This window comes from Mobula hypostoma, chromosome 11, assembly GCF_963921235.1.
Source record: "Mobula hypostoma chromosome 11, sMobHyp1.1, whole genome shotgun sequence".
Classification (NCBI taxonomy): domain Eukaryota; kingdom Metazoa; phylum Chordata; class Chondrichthyes; order Myliobatiformes; family Myliobatidae; genus Mobula; species Mobula hypostoma.
Genome location: NC_086107.1, coordinates 85872677 through 85890624, shown reverse-complemented (window position 1 = coordinate 85890624; position 17948 = coordinate 85872677). Strand labels below are relative to the sequence as shown.

General features: G+C 41.3%; 1 protein-coding gene across 1 annotated transcript in view; it reads right to left on the bottom strand.

Moving 5' to 3' along the window:
• The window catches only part of dlgap5 (discs, large (Drosophila) homolog-associated protein 5), a 72657-nt gene that overhangs the window by 50179 nt on the left and 4530 nt on the right, over positions 1-17948 (bottom strand). The window contains exon 2 of the mRNA XM_063062398.1: positions 2459-2667. Within this exon, the coding sequence (XP_062918468.1) occupies positions 2459-2667 (209 nt within the window). The remainder of the gene's footprint in view (positions 1-2458; positions 2668-17948) is intronic.

Here is a 17948-nt window from a genome sequence, read left to right as displayed (position 1 = left end):
GCTATTGTGTGGAGGAGGAAGTGCTAAGGAAGCAAGGGAGACCAAGTACCGTGCCCGCAGATGAGGAATGGGGGGTGGTGCAAGAGAGTTATGGGGATGAGGTTTTTAACCTGGCCCACAAGGTACCCCCCGGTAGACATTTTGCAGTGCTGGAGGAAACAGGTGGTGGAATCATGAAAGAGGTTTACCGGCTGCACAGGGGGAAGGATGTTATTGATTATGACCGACCCGAACTGAGACGGTCACAGGCTTTTGATATGCTAATGAACCTAGTCGGGGTTAGCGCGGAAATCAGTGAAGCTAGGCTCCCCCTGATAAGAGAAAAAAACCATTTTGAAAAGATTAGTTGGTATCGATCAGATGGGAGAAGGCTATTGTTTTGGCCAGGTCTGCTGATAAGGTCTCTCCCTTAATCCCCGAACAAAGCGACTCTTTAGGAGAAGTAATTAAACGACTCGCACCCGTGTGTTTGATTGTCCCGAGGCGATGCAAAGAACTCGGACGTTGGGTGGTGTCTGTTACAATAGGTCAGCCTAGTAAGCAACAGCCATATAGAATGAGTAATTCAGTGACTAAAGGGCTGATGAACACAGAGGTGTGTATTGGCAATTTAATACGGCTGTCTGAAGCCAGCTTGATAGTGAACCTTGAAAAAAAAAAGTTCGGCCACACGAAGGTCACTTACCTGGTAATTGTGGTGACACGGGCAGCTGGTAGCGATGCAAGCTACAGTGCAGGCTATCGCTGACCTCCCAACCCCGACAGACAAGAGGACCCTCAGAAGGCTCTTGGAGATGGTGGGGTACTGTAGGAAGTTTTGCAATAACTCTGTGGTCACTACCCCTCCCCCTCCTACTCAGCCCTTGCGAGAGAAAACTAAGTCGGAATGGGACGACCCTTGTTATTGTGGTCCGGGACAAAACCAAATGAGAGGTTACATTGATCTCAATTCATCAGTGTTTTTGGCCACTATGAAGTTTGCTAAGTTGGAGCCTGGTCTAAGGGATTATTAATAACACATATAAAAGGAACAGAAAATGTGATGGCTGACTGTCTGTCAGGTGTTGACAACTTCAAATTCTCTGTATTAGCCAAATAGCTGATAAAGATGTATATTTGTGTGTATCAAATAATGTACTCATGTTTGTAATTTTTACCCCGGTAAAAATCCTTAAAGGGGGGAAGTGTGACGAGAATACACATAAATTAAGATGTTTGCTGGCCTGGGCTAGCACCAGTGGCATCAACAGTTGGTCTGCCACCTGTCCTCAGGGGAGGGAGAGATAAGGAACACAATGAAGCAGCATTTGGAGATGTTAATGAAGGAGCCATCAGTCTGGGTATTGTCAAGATCGGCTTCCCCTTTGAACCCTGAACTGTTTGAAGTGTGATGGACAGGCGATACCCCAGCAGGGGGATAAAAAGGGACAGGTTCGCTAAGGCAAGACACACACGACACCACGAGGTAACGAGACCCTGGAAGCGGTGCCCCCCCACCCCGCAAGTCGGCGGGAGTCGTTTGGAAGGCTGGTTGTGGAACCAAGCCATAGACGCACAGGGTGGAAAGGTATGATCAGCGGCAACCCGGTGTGTGTCCGCCCTTGCTTGGGTGCCAGGTTCACTGCAGAGGATCGACCACATCTGGAGGAGGGGTCACAGTCGGTGACCTCAGGTGACATCACAAAGGACCCACCCAAAAGCTGCTTGTGAGCAATATCGCAGGTCTGTGTGTGGAAGCCGTTTTGAATGATCATTTGTTCTTGTTCTCTCTCTCCTTCCCCCACATTGTCCATCGCCACGGCAATGATTACTGCGAACTGAACTAAATTGGACTGAACTTTGCGTCACTTTGAAATCGGTCACTTACCCCTAGACAACGATAGAGCTTGATTGATCCTGTTATCTTAATTCTGTGCACATTGCTGAACTGTTGCATTTATTATCCTTTCGATTACTGTGTTGCTCGTTTCTTTAATAAAACTTTCTTAGTTCTAGTAATCCAGACTCCAACTGAGTGATCCATTTCTGCTGGTTTGGCAACCCAGTTACGGGGTACGTAACAACCCATTAAGACTTCACTAGAAGTCCACATGTTCGGTCTCATGTGGAAGGCAATGATAACCAAACATCATTCAATCTAAATGCAAAGTTACAGTTCCCATTGATATATTGAATGCCCATCTCTGCAGTGTAATATTCTACTGCATGTTGCACAATTATCAATACTTTCACAATACCCAATTCTTTTCATCACTACCATGGCCACTTTTAGTTACACATTCTATCACTGGTGATTTTGCCTTTTAACAGTCACGTGGCCTTTCAGCCCACCCAATCCATTCTGACCATTGATCACCCATTTACACTAATCTCAACGTAACTTTCACCGTTCATCCACTAGTATTCTACTATACTTTGTTTATATTTACAGAATTGCTCCGATGCATCAGCACTGTACCTTGGCTTTGGATTTGGGTAGCTGACCTCGTGCTGGTGGCGGCGGCAGATTTAAATCCCGAAATGGGATTGTATCTGGCCTGTAAATCCCAACTTTGAAGACAGGTTTGGGGTTGTTGCGTTCTTCTTTCATCTTTCGGAGTGACTTTTCCTCTTTGTAACGTTGCAGCATCGCCAAGCGAGAACTTTGCTCCGAAGTCTTACATGGTTCTGAAAACACAAGAACAGTGAACAACATAAGTGTCGAGTAAAAAAAAAAAAAGCCTGTTCCTAATATTGTACTGCAGGGGTCAAGACATTTTCCTCCCTGCTACAATCACATGACAGATGTAAAGGATGAGAGAAGAATAAGCCATTCAAGGACCTCTGAGAAACAGATTGAGATCATGTGAATGAAAATAGTGTAGCACCAGACAACAGACGACAGCTGCTGAAGATAACGGACTGGAATACTGAATTCAGCTGCCCCAGTCCTGCACATGCATATTGTAATGTTTTAGTCACACCAATAGAGGGCATGGATCCCATCAAGTCCAAGTCAGTACTCTGGAGGGATATCCATTCCCCCTCCAGACAGCTTGCAGGCCATATCCGTCAACTGCCAATGCTATTTCCATTTGAAATCACATCTACTTCCAACAACCTAAAACATCAGATTCCTGGACTTGCCTCCTGCTGTATCAAAAAGTTCTTCATTTACATCCTTTATTGGTTGCCCAAAACCTCAAATCCATCTTATTTAACTCAGAAGTAAATTTATTTGCCTTACCTAATGGCTAGATATTAGATTAGATTATGAGGATACTCAGTACTCGTTTATTGTCATTTAGAAATGCATGCATTAAGAAATGATACAATGTTCCTCCAGTATGATATCACCAAAACACAGGGCAGACCAAGACTAAAACTGACAAAAACCACATAATTATAACATACAGTTACAACAGTGCAAAACAATACCGTAATTTGATAAAGAGCAGACCATGGGCACAGAAAAAAAAGAAAGTCTCAAAGTCCTGATAGCCCCAACATCTCACGCAGACGGTAGAAGGGAGAAACTCTCCCTGCCATGAGCCTCCAGTGCTGCAAACTTGCCGATGCAGCATCCTGGAAGCACTCGACCACAGCTGACGTCCGAAAACTTCGAGCCCCCGACCAACCCTCCGACACCGAGCACCGTCTCTGCTGAGCGCTTTGACATTGCCCCGGCCGCCGAGCAACAAGCAAAGCCGAGGACTCGGGGCCTTCCCCTCCGGAGATTTCGGATCACACAGTAGCAGCGGCAGCGAAACAGGTATTTCAGAAGTTTCACCAGATATTCCTCTGTGCTCTCACGTCTGCCTCCATCAAATCAGAATTGTGCACGGCATCCTACTTGACAGATAACAGATATTCATCACCGGAGTGGTGCTGTGCGCTGCGTCGCGCCGCCGTCTTCTCCTCTCCAATTTAACATCAACATATCAAATGGAGCCTGGACAATGATACAATGTCTGCCTTAGGATTTGAGTGCAAGATTGCTCACTTCCACTCTGGTTCTGTGGGTTCTGAATTAACTAATGCGGCCAATATGAGAATCACAAATTCTTCCAGATAGCAGGGAGCAGGTGGTGCCTGCAGAGGTGACCATGAGGTTCAAGATGGCAAACTCTGAACATTGACGAGTAGGCATCTGTACTTGTTATGCATGGATGCAAGATGCTCAATAACATCCTTTGCCATATTGAGCATTGCCAAGGTCAGGCATTCCCATGAATTGGTAGGGATGCCATACCTTCCCCAAGGAAGCTTTGAGTACACACAAATGTTTTGCTCCACTGCTGGTAATTGCTTCCCACGACTGAAGCCAGAATTAAGTACATTCAGAAATATGTTTGGCAGTCTAATGGCATGAACTGCTAAAAGTGGTTGACAGAGTAATTAGTGCTCAGGATGTGCTGAAGCTTGATCGACCCCTTCAAAGGTTTTGTGGGGAAGGACAATAGTTTAGGATCAAACTGTCATCAGGGGCTGGGATCTGTAGTTTCACACGTCCTATCTGAAGTAGCATGGTCACATTGTAAGAAAATGTTAAAGGCAATAGAGACAACCCTGGAAATTACAGACTATAGAACATAACAGTACAATCCCCTTTAACTTCCTCCAAGATCAATCCAACTCTTTTCTCCTAAACAGCCCTCCATTTTTCCTTTCATCCATGTATCCATCTAAGTTTCTTAAAAGCTCCAATACATCTGCCTCTACCACCACCCCAGTAGAGCTTTCATGTACTCACCACTGTAAAAAAAAAACCTACCTCTGACATCATGGTATTGGCCTTGCCATGCCCCCTCATGTTAGCCATTTCCACCCTGAGAAGTCTCTGGATATCCACTCTTCCTTTGCCTTTATCATATTGTACACCTCTATCTAGTCACCACTCATCCTCCTTTGCTCCATAAACTCTGGATTACTACCTCAGCCACGTGCAAATTGGCATAAGGTTAAGAAGATTAGAAAGTTAAATGCGTGGTTCAAGGATTGGTATGGGAGAAGTGGGTTTGAATTCATGGGCAACTGGCATCAGCATTGGGGAAGGAGGGAGCTGTACCAATGGGACTGGCTCCAACCTGAACCGTGATGGGACCTGGACTCCAGTGAATCACATGACTAGGGTTGAGGATAGAAGAGTGAAGAAAAGTCAAGTGCAGAAGAGTAAAAGATTTTAAAAGCAACATGAGTGCAAGGGCACTTTATCTCAATGCCTATAGAATTTGAAACAAGATCAGTGAACTTGTGGCACAAATCAGTACAAACAGGCATAGTTTAGTAGCCTTTACAGAAATATGGTTGAAGGGTGGAGAGGATCGGGAATGAAATATCCAAGGCTATCAGGTAATATGGAAGGACTGGCAGGAAGGCAAGGGAGGAGGGGTAGCGCTCTTAAAGATGACATCAGGGCAATAGTGAGAGACAATAGAAGATCTAAGAAACAGAATCTTGAATCCATCTGAATAGAGATTAGGAATAGTAAAGGGAAAAAAATCCACTAGTGAGAGTTTATTGGCCACTGAATAATAACATCAGTGGCACAGGCAATAAACAGAAATATCCGAGGCATGTAAGAATGAAACAGCAGTTATCATGGGGGACTTTAACTTGCACGTAGATTGCTTTGACCAACTTGATTCACCCAGTCTTGAGGACTTCATAGAATGCATCCGTGATGGCTTTCTTGAACAGCATGTTACGAAACCTACAAAGGAATGTGCTATCTTAGATGTGGTCCTGTTCAATGAGACAGGTAAAATTAGTGATCTTATAGTTACAGATCCTCTTGGAAAGAGTGATCACAGTATGATTAAATTTCTCATATAAATGGAGGGTGTACTAGTTTGATCTAATACCAGTGAATTATGCCTAAACAAAGGAGACTCCAATGGGATGAGGGAGGATTTGGCTAGTGTAGATTGGGAACACAGGCTACATGGTGGGACGGTTGAGGAACAGTAGAAGATTTCCAAGGAGATTTTTCATGGTGCTCAAAAGTCTATTCCATTTAAAAGCAAGGACAGTAAGGATGGGAAGTGAAAGCCTTGGATAACTAAAGAAATAAATGAAGCCATCAAACTAAAAGCTCATGCATACAAAGTTGCCAAGAGTAGTGGGAAACTGGAAGTAGTGGGAAAACTTTAAAAAGCAACAGAAGTACCACTAAGCGAGCAATAAAGAAAAGGAAGCTAGATTATGAAAATAAACTAGCACACAATCTAAAAACAGATAGTAAAAGATTTTATAACTATATAAAGCAGAAAAGGGAGGCTAAAGTGAATGTAGGTCCCTTGGAGGATGAGGAGGGAGAATTGATATTGGGTAACGAGGAAAAGGCCAAGGCTTTAAATGACTATTTTGTGTCGGTCTTCATGGTGGAGGACACATCTAAGATGCCAAACAGAAATGTTATAGATGCGATGGGTGGTGAGGACCTTGATACAAAAACCATCACAAAAGAGGTAGTACTGAGCAAACTTGTGGACCTGAAGATAGACAAGTCTCCTGGTTCTGATGGAATGCATCCCAGGGTACTGAAAGAAATGGCAGAAATAATAGCAGCGGCTTGGGTGATAATTTACCAAAATTCGCTGGACTCTAGGTAGGTCCGGGTGGATTGGAAGATGGAGGACATCACACCACTGTTCAAAAAAGAATGCAGGCAAAAGGCAGGTAACTGTAGGCCAGTTAGTTTAACATCTGTAGTTGGGAAAATGCTTGAAGCTATCATTACAGAAATAGCAAGGATCTGGAAAGAAATGGATCCATCTTGCAGACGCAGCATGGACTCAGCAAAGGCAGGTCCTGTTTCACAAACTTATTGGAGTTCCTTGAGGATATAACAAGCGCAGTGTATACAGGGGAACAGATTGACATTACTTACTTGGATTTCCAGAAGGTGTTTGATAAGGTACCACATAAAAGACTTATCCATAAGATAAGGATGAATAGAGTTTGGGGTGATGTATTAGCATGGATAGAGGATTGGTTAACTAAAAGAAAGCAGAGAGTTGGGATACGTGCGTGTTTCTCTGGTTGGCAATCAGTGGTGAGTGGTGTGCCGCAGGGGTCGGTGTTGGGCCCACAACTGTTCACCATATACATTAATGATCTGGAAGAGGGGACCAAGAATAGTGTATCTGAGTTTGCTGATGATACTAAATTGAGTGGAAAAGCAAATTGTGCAGAAGATACCGAGAGTCTGCAAAGAGATATAAATAGGTTAAGTGAGTGGCCAATGGTCTGGCAGATGGGAGTGCAATGTTGGTAAATGCGAGATCATCCACCTTGGAAGGAGAAATGAAAGAGCAGATTATTATTTAAATGGTTAAAAAAAAAAAAATTGCAGCATGTTGCTAAGCAGAGGGACTTGGGAGTGCTTGTGCATGAATCTCAAAAGGTTGGTTTGCAGGTGCAGCAAGCTATCAAGGCAAATGAAATGATGGCCTTCATTACTAGAGGGGTTGAACTTAAGAGCAGGGACGTTATGCTGCAACTGTACAGGGTACTGGTGAGGCTGCACCTGGAGTGCTGTGTGCAGTTCTGGTCTCATTACTTGAGGAAGAATATACTGGCTTTGGAGGCAATGCAGAGGAGGTTCACCAGGTTGATTCCAGAGATGAAGGGGTTAGACTATGAGGAGCAATTGAGTCGCCTGGAACTATACTCATTGGAATTCAGAAGAATGAGAGGAGATCTTATAGAAACATAAAATTATGAAAGGGATAGACAAGATAGAGGCAGGAAAGCTGTTTCCACTGGCAGGTGAAACTAGAACTAGAGGACATAGCCTCAAGATTTGGGGGAGTAGATTTAGAACATAGAATAGTACAGCACAGTACAGGCCCTTCAGCCCACAATGTTTTGCTGACCCTTAAACCCTGCCTCCCATATAACCACCCACCTTAAATTCCTCCATATACCTGTCTAATAGTCTCTTAAATTTCACTAGTATATCTGCCTCCACCACTGACTCAGGCAGTGCATACCACGCACCAACCACTCTCTGAGTAAAAAACCTTCCTCTAATATCCCCCTTGAACTTCCCACCCCTTACCTTAAAGCCATGTCCTCTTGTACTGAGCAGTGGTGCCCTGGGGAAGAGGAGCTGACCGTCCACTCTATCTATTCCTCTTGATATCTTGTATACCTCTATCATGTCTCCTCTCATCCTCCTCCTCTCCAAAGAGTAAAGCCCTAGCTCCCTTAATCTCTGATCATAATGCATACTCTCTAAACCAGGCAGCATCCTGGTAAATCTCCTCTGTACCCTTTCCAATGCATTCATATCTTTCCTCTAGTGAGGCGACCAGAACTGGACACAGTACTCCAAGCGTGGCCTAACCAGAGTTATATAGAGCTGCATCATTACCTCGCGACTCTTAAACTCTATCCCTCGACTTATGAAAGCCAACACCCCATAAGCTTTCTTAACTATGCAATCTACCTGTGAGGCAGCTTTCAGGGATCTGTGGTCATGTACTCCCAGATCCCTCTGCTCCTCCACACTACCAAGTATCCTGCCATTTACTTTGTACTCTGCCTTGGAGTTCGTCCTTCCAAAGTGTACCACCTCACACTTCTCTGGGTTGAACTCCATCTGCCACTTCTCAGCTCACTTCTGCATCCTATCAATGTCTCTCTGCAATCTTCAACACTATCCACAACACTACCAACCTTTGTGTTGTCTGCAAACTTGGCAAGCCACCCTTCTACCCCCACATCCAGGTCATTATTGAAAATCACGAGGACTTTCCAGAAGGGGGCCCATGGAGTGAGCTGTACTTTGGCGTCGCTCCATACCCTTTACTTTTTTTTTTACATGTAACCACTCTTATTAACTTTACCTATACTGACACTAAATGAATTATACTACAAATATATCATCGAACTTCGACTTTTACTTACTGAAAATGCACACCAGAGGACGAGAAGTTAAAAACGGAAAGGGTCCCAGCGGGGATGGAAAAAAAGATGGTGATCCTGGAACAGCGAAGGAAGCTCCGATAACTATGAAACTAATGAAGAAACTTCTAGAAGATACAGTTAATCGAAGACTCACCGCAATTGAAGAAGTGTTGAAGTCGATGCAAGAAGAATCAAGAATATTCAGATGTGAAATCGATCAACATCAAGTCAGAATCTCGGAACTAGATGAAGATGGCCGCAAAAGGGATAGAAAAATTGAAACTCTTGAAAAAAAAGTTTAACTTCGGTAACTCAGCAATTGGAACGTTATCAAGCTAAGACTACCGATCTTGAAAATCGCTCCGGACGACAGAATTTGAGAATAATCGGTTTTCCTGAAGATGCTGAGACGGGAGATCCTACCAAATATTTTTCTAAATTGCTAATAGATGCGTTTGGCTCTGATATATTGGAGGAGCCCCCACTATTAGATCGTGCACATTGTTCATTTCGTTTTAATCCGGAGAATGTGGCTAGACCAAGACCAATCATTATTCGGTTTCATTATGTCCATGATAAGGAACGAGTTATTCGAGCTGCTCGGAAGAAAGGTATGATCGAATTTCGAGAATTCAAGTTCAGAATTGTTGAAGACTACAGCCAAGATGTACCGAAAAAATGGATGACTTTTAAACCACAGATGGCAGAACTTCATCGTCGGGGCTATGAAATAGCGTTACTGTTTCCAGCCCGTCCGAGTGTGGTTATGCCGGACTCGCGTAGCCTGTTTAAAAATCCAATGGAAGCCCTAAGTTTTCTTGATGATCTGCCTCCCTCTGTGGAGGATTAACTAATGTATCGCTTTGTATTTTCTCTCGTCTTTGATTTGTATAGTTGAAGGGTTTTTTCCCCCCTTGATCTTGCAGTGTAGGTTTGCTTTATATTGTTAAATGATATGATGCTTTTCTGTTAGTGATCTTGTATGTCTTACTCTTAATATTTTTTGAAAGTTATTTAGTTACAATTTTAATGCTTGTTTTCTTTCTGAAATGTTACTGGAGTATTATATTTTAAAATGGTGGATTGTTTTCTTCTTCTCCCCAGAATCCTTTCTGTCTCTAACGTCACTTCCGATCATTTATATATGAAAAATTAATATAGTAATATGATCTAACGTTTGATGTTCTTCGAAATATGAGTAAGAAGGAACTATTCGATGGTTATAACAGGAATTCTGCAGATGCTGGAAATTCAAGCAACATACATCAAAGTTGCTGGTGAAAGCAGCAGGCCAAGCAGCATCTGTAGGAAGAGGTACAGCCGACGTTTCAGGCCGAGACCCTTCGTCAGGAGTCCTGACGAATGGTCTCGGCCTGAAACGTGGACTGTACCTCTTCCTACAGATGCTGCTTGGCCTGCTGTGTTCACCAGCAACTTTAATGTATGTTATTCGATGCTTATAATTGTTGTAAGCTTTTTCTTATCATTATAGCTTTTTTTAAAAACTTTTTTTAAAATATGGGTGGTATCTTTTTTGATAAACATATTTCTTTTGGGTTGCCTTCTGGAAAGATGGGGTTAGGATTAGCTTTAGATGTAGCATTGGCCACTGTCTGGCTTTTTTCTGGGTTTTTGCGGGAGGTGGGTGGTATTTTTGTTCTTATTTTTATTTCATTTTTGCCTCTTAAACGGGCTGACCTGAAACTACCAAAATGTCTAAAATGTCATAACTTCCGGTTCCTCATTGGACCTTTTTGCCTCTTCCGGGGTCATGAGTCTGTACTCTGGTTAACCCTTTATATACCTTATACTCAAGCTTATTACGATGGATAAGATTATTAATTTGGTTTCTTGGAATACAAATGGCTTAAACCATCCAATTAAACGGAAGAAAAATTTAAAAAGTATTCCATAGGATGAATGCTCATATTATTTTTGTACAAGAAGCTCATGTCCGGAAAGAAGATAATCAGCGTTTTTTTAGATTCTGGAAGGACTATCAGCACCACTCGAACTCACAGGCTAAAGTAAAAGGCGTTTCTATTTTTATAGATCTGTCAGTTTCATTCCTGCATTATGAGACAATTTCAGATCCCAATGGCAGATTTTTGTTAATTACTGGTTTGCTATTTAACAAAAAAGTTGCTATGCTTAATGTTTATGCCCCAAATGTTGACTGTCCTGATTTTTTTTAAGAATCTCTTCACATCTCTTCCTAACTTAGATGACTATATGCTGATTATGGGTGGAGATTTCAATTGTTGTTTAAATCCTTTGATGGATAGATCCAAGTCCAATCAAGTACTTCCGAACAAATCGGCTACCCTTATTAACTCTTTTATGACCGACTCTGGAATCTCAGAAATTTGGAGATTCTTACATCCAAATGAGAAAGAGTTCTCTTTTTTCACATGCATATCAGCACTATTCAAGAATTGACTATTTTTTAAAAAATCGACTCTCGATTAGTTCCTCTTGTTACTGGTTGCGAATATGATTCTATTGCTGTTTCTGACCATGCACAGTTGAAATTATTTATTAACTTAAGGGATACATTTACTAATTCTAGACAATGGCAATTTAATACCACCTTGCTTCAAGATTCAGATTTTGTTCAGTTTATTGAGGAACAGATTAATTTTTTCTTTACGATGAATTCTACAGAGGATATTTCCAGTGGGCCACTCTGGGATACTTTTAAAGCATATATTTGTGGACAAATTATTTCATATACTGCTGGTTTAAAAAAGCAAACTATTACGGAAATACTTAAACTGGTTGACAAGATTAAAGAAGTTCATAAGAAATATTCTATAGCTCCTAATCAGAAACTTTACAAACAGAGAGTTGAACTTCAAATGGAACATAATCTCTTATTATCATCTTTGATTGAAAGTCAATTAATCAAAACTAAAGTCAATTTTATATACGTGGTGATAAAACTGGGAAACTTTTAGCTAATCAATTGAAATCGGCCTCGGTTAAACGACAGATTCTTAAGATTCGTAAACAAGATGGCACTTTGACAGCTGACCATGACGAGATTAATAAATCCTTTCAAGAATTCTATACCTCCTTATATCAATCAGAATTTTCTGATGACTCTACTATAATGCATGAAAATTTTAAGAAATTGAGTATTCCAAAATTATCATCTAATAAACGTTCAAAGCTAGATGTACATATTACAGTAGAGGAAATAAAGAATGTTATTTTTTTGATGAACTCAGGTAAAGCACCTGGCCCAGACAGATTTACAGTAGAATTTTAAAAATTTTTCTCTGACTACACTCTGACAACAATTTACTCTGACTACTCTGACTCCTTGGCTATGTAGTGTTTTTAGGGATGCAGTATCTATAGGTAAATTACCACAATCTTTTTATCGAGCTTCTATTTCCCTAATTCTTAAAAAAGATAAGGATCCCACTGAATGTGCATCTTATAGGCCTATATCTTTGCTGAACGTGGATTCTAAGATTTTTTCTAAAATATTGGCAATGACATTGGAGAATGTATTACCTCAAATTATTTCTGCTGATCAGACCGGATTTATTAAAAATCGTTACTCTTTTTTAATATTAGGAGATTAATGAATATTGTTTATATGCCTTTAACCAAAATTCCAGAATGCGTTATTTCATTGGATGCTGAGAAAGCTTTTGACAGAGTTGAATGGACACATTTATTTAACACCCTTGAGAAATTTAATTTTAGTTTGATATTTATACCTTTGATTAAACTGATATATCTTACCCCTTGGGCTTCGGTATTTACTAATAATCAAAGATCCCCTCTTTTTCATTTATTCCGTGGTACTAGGCAGGGCTGTCCTCTTAGCCCACTACTATTTGATATTGCTTTGGAACCGCTAGCTATTGCTATTCGTGACTCCCCTAATATATTTGGCATTACTTGTGGAAAAGAGACTCATAAATTATCACTACATGCAGATGATCTGCTATTATATATTTCTAACCCAGGAAAATCTATTCCGGCAGTATTAACTTTGCTTGCTCAGTTTAGCAGTTTTTCTGGTTATAAATTGAACCTAGGTAAGAGTGAACTTTTCCCATTAAATATGTAGGTTCCCACTTATAGAAACTCTCCATTTCGAGTGACTACTGACTATTTTACTTATCTAGGAGTTAAAATTACTAAGAGACACAAGGATCTTTTCGATTTTAACCTTTTACCATTAATTAATCAGGTTAAACAACTGATTACTAAGTGGTCCCCATTGTCTCTATCATTGATTGGCCGAATCAATGCTATTAAAATGATTATTTTACCTAAATTTTTATATTTATTTCAAACGATACTAATTTTTATTCCTAAGTCCTTTTTTGATACTATTGATTCTAAAATTTCCTCTCATATATGGCAAAATAAAAATCCCAGATTAAGCAAAAAATACTTACAGAAATCTAAGAAAGAGGGTGGTTCGGCATTGCCTAACCTAAGTTTTTATTATTGGGCAATTAATATTCGATATTTAATATTTTGGACGCAAGATTGGAATACAACTCCAAGCCCATATTGGGTAAACCTTGAAGGCCACTCTGTACAAGGGTTTTCTTTAGCTTCCATTTTAGGAACTTCACTTCCTTTTGTACTATCTAAATTGAATAAACAAACATTTAACCCTATAGTTAAACATACATTGCGAATATGGTTTCAATTTCGTAAATTTTTGGGCCTGAATGAATTTATGTTATCAAGTCCTATTATATCTAATTTCTTTTTTTCAACCCTCAGTAATGGACTAAGCCTTTTTGATATGGAAAACGAAAGGTGTAATATGTTTTCGTGATTTATTTCTGGATAACTGTTTTATGTCTTTTGAGCAGTTATCTAAGAAATTTGATTTGCCTAGATCCCATTTTTTTCTTTTAGATATTTACAAATAAGAAACCTTTAAAATACTACATTGCCTACCTTTCTGACTTCAAATCCTACTCGCATTATTGATAAAAATTTTAGGTTTAAATCTTTTCAGAAGGGATTAATAGCAATTATTTATGATATAATTATGAAATTACAGCCAGGTATATCTGATAAAATTAAAAACGAATGGGAAAGGGAACTTCAACTTTGTCTATCTATAGAGAAATGGGATAAAATTTTTCAATTAGTTAGTACTTCTTCTATATGTGCTAAACATACATTAATACAATTTAAAGTAGTACATAGAGCCCATATGTCCAAAGATAAACTAGCTCGTTTTTATTCCCATATAAACCCGACTTGTGATAGATGTCACTCTGAGGTGGCCTCTAACTCATATGTTTTGGTCCTGTCCTCTTTTGGAAAAATATTGGAAAGATATCTTTGGTATTATTTCAACAGTTCTATGTTTTGACTTAAAACCCCATCCTATTATGGCAATTTTTGGATTGACAATGGTAGAACATAGATCTTTGTCTTCTTCAGCCTGTCGGATGATAGCATTTGTTACTTTAATGGCTAGAAGGTTGAACTGGAAGGAAATCAATCCTCCTACTACATTCCAATGGTTTTCTCAAACTATATTAAAGTTTAAATTTCGAAAAAATTAGAAGTGATATTTTTGACCCTTCGGTTAAATTTGAAGAAACTTGGAAACCTTTTATGCAACATTTTCATATGATGTAATCTGACCTTTCTGAATCTTTTTTTTCTAACTTAAATTATATGAATAGAGGAGCAGAGTTGACGACATTATTGAACGTGTCTGATTCAAGATATTGGTCTAGCCCTGTTTTGTTCTGTTTTTTTTTTGGATCTTTTTTCTTTTTCTTTTGGGGATTTTTCTTTGTTTATATATATATTTTTTCTTTTTATTTATTTTTTATGACTAATTTCATTATGAGTTTGGAAGTCTATTATACCTATTTTACTTAAAATCCTTTTTGTATATGCTGATTAAGATTATTCCAATCTCTTTGTACCAACTTTGTTATTGAGTTTATAACTTCGAAAAATAATAAAAAGATTTAAAAAGAAAGAAAGAAAAGAAAAATCACGAAAAGTAGAGGTCCCAGAACAGATCCTTGTGGGACACCACTAGTCACAACCCTCCAATCTGAATATACTCTCTCCACCACGACCCTCTACTTTCTGCAGGCAAGCCAATTCTGAATTCACCTGGCCAAACTTCCCTGGATCCTATGCCTTCTGACTTTCTGAATAAGCCTACCATGTGGAACCTTGTCAAATGCCTTATTAAAATCCATGTAGATCACATCCACTGCACTACCCTCATCTATATGCCTGGTCACCTCCTCAAAGAACTCTATCAAGCTTGTTAGACACGATCTGCCCTTCACAAATCCATGCTGACTGTCCCTGATCACACCATGATTCTCTAAACGCCCATAGAGCCCATCTCTAAGAATCTTTTCCAACAGCTTTCCCACAGACGCAAGGCTCACTGGTCTATAATTACCTGGACTATCCCTACTACCTTTTTTGAACAAGGGGACAACATTCGCCTCCCTCCAATCCTCCGGTACCATTCCCATGGACAGTGAGCACATAAAGATCCTAGCCAGAGGCTCAGCAGTCTCTTCCCTCGCCTTGTAGAGCAGCCTGGGGAATATTCTGTCAGGCCCCGGGGACTTATCCATCCCAATGTATTTTAACAACTCCAATACCTCCTCTCCTTTAATATCAACATGCTCCAGAACATCAACCTCACTCATACTGTCCTCACCGTCATCAAGTTCCCTCTCATTGGTGAATACCGAAGTATTCATTGAGGACCTCGCTCACTTCCACCACCTCCAGGCACATCTTTCCACCTTTATCTCTAATCAGTCCTACCTTCACTCCTGTCATCCCTTTGTTCTTCACATAATTGAAGAATGCCTTGGGGTTTTCCTTTACCCTACTCGCCAAGACCTTCTCATGCCCCTTCATGCTCTTCTCAGCCCCCTTCTTGCTTCCCTATATTCCTCAATAGACCTATCTGATCCTTGCTTCCTAAACCTCATGTATGCTGCCTTCTTCCACCTGACTAGATTTTCCACCTCGCTTGTCACCTATGGTTCCCTCACCCTACCATTCTTTATCTTCATCACTGGGACAAATTTATCCGTAACATCCTGCAAAAGATCCCTAAACATCGACCACATGTGCATAGTACATTTCCCTGCAAAAACATCATCCCAATTCACACTCACAAGTTCTGGCCTTATAGCCTCATAATTTGCCCTTCCCCAATTAAAAATTTTCCTGTCCTCTCTGATTCTATCGTTTTCCATGATAATACTAAAAGCCAGGGAGCTGTGGTCACTGTCCCCCAGATGCTCACCCACTGAGAGATCTGTGACCTGACCTGGTTTGTTACCTAATACCAGATCCAGTATGACGTTCCCCCTAGTCGGCCTGTCAACATACTGTGACGGGAATCTGTCCTGGACACACTTAACAAACTCTGCCCTGTCTAAACCATTGGAACTAATCAGGTGCCAATCAATATTAGGGAAGTTAAAGTCACCCATGATAACAACCCTGTTATTTTTGCACCTTTCCAAAATCTGCCTTCCAATCTGCTCCTCGGTATCTCTGCTGCTACCAGGGGGCCTATAGAATACTCCCAATAGAGTAACTGCTCCCTTCCTGTTCCTGACTTCCACCCATACTGACTCAAAAGAGGATCCTGCTACATTACTCACCCTTTCTGTAGCTGAAATAGTATCCCTGACCAGTAATGCCACCCCTCCTCCCATTTCCCCCCCTCTCTATTCCTTTTAAAGCACTGAAGACCAGGAATATTGAGAATCCATTCCTGCCCTGGTGCCAGCCAAGTCTCTGTAATGGCCACTACATCATAATTCCATGTATGTATCCAAGCTTTCAGTTCATCACCTTTGTTCCTGATGCTTCTTGCATTGAAGTACATGCACTTTAGCCCTTCTACCTTACTGTCTTTACACCGTTTATTCTACTTCTCTTTCCTCAAACCCTCTCTATATGTTAGATCTGGCTTTACTCCATGCACTTCTTTCACTGCTCTGTCACTCCGGGTCCCATCCCCCTTGCAAATTAGTTTAAACCCTCCCAAACCATGCTAGCAAACCTACCTGCAAGGATATTGCTCCCCCTCGAGTTCAGGTGCAACCCATCCAATCTGTACAGGTCCGACCTGCCCCAGAAGAGATCCCAATGATCCAAAAATCTAAAACCCTGCCCCCTGCACCAACTCCTCAGCCACGCATTCAACTGCCATCTCCTCCAATTCTTACCATCACTGTCACGTAGCACTGGCAGCAATCCTAAGAACACCACCCTTGAGGTCCTGTTCTTCAGCCTTCTGCCTAGTTCCCAAAACTCATACTTCAGGACCTCATCCCTCTTCCTGCCTATGTCTTTGATACCAACATGTATCTGTCTGGTCGCTTTCCCTCTCATACCAGGATGTCGTGCACCCGGTCAGAGACATCCCGGACCCTGGCACCCAGGAGGCAGCAAACCATGCGGGTATCCTTCTCGTGTCCACAAAATCTCCTGTCTGCTCCCCTGACTATAGAGTCCCCAATGACGACAGCTCTCCTCTTCTCCGTCCCATCCTTCTGCACCAAAGTCAGACTCAGTGCCGGAGGCCCTGCCACCATGGCTCACACCTGGTTGGTCGTCCCCACCAACAGTATCCAGGATGGTAAACTTATTATTCAGGGAAATGACTACAGGGGTGCTCTGCACTACCTGTCTACTCACCTTTGCTTTCCCCCCTCTGACTGTGTGTGACTGTCACCCAATGACCTGCTTCCGACAGCCTAAGTGTGACTACCTCCCTGTAGCTCTTATCTGTGACTGCCTCATTCTCCCTTATGAGTCAAAAGTCATCCAGCTGCTGCTCCAGATTCCTTACACGGTCTTCCATATCGCCCAGCCGCATGCATGTCTAGCAGATGTGACTCTGCGGGGGAGGGGAGCTCTCCCAAGACTGCCACATCTCACATGAGAGGGACATCACTATCTTGGGAGGCATTGTAAAGCCCAATTGGGAGCAAGCTCATCCTCCGTCTCTTCTCGTCGAAGCCTCAAAGCTCCACTCCTTCACTGGCCCA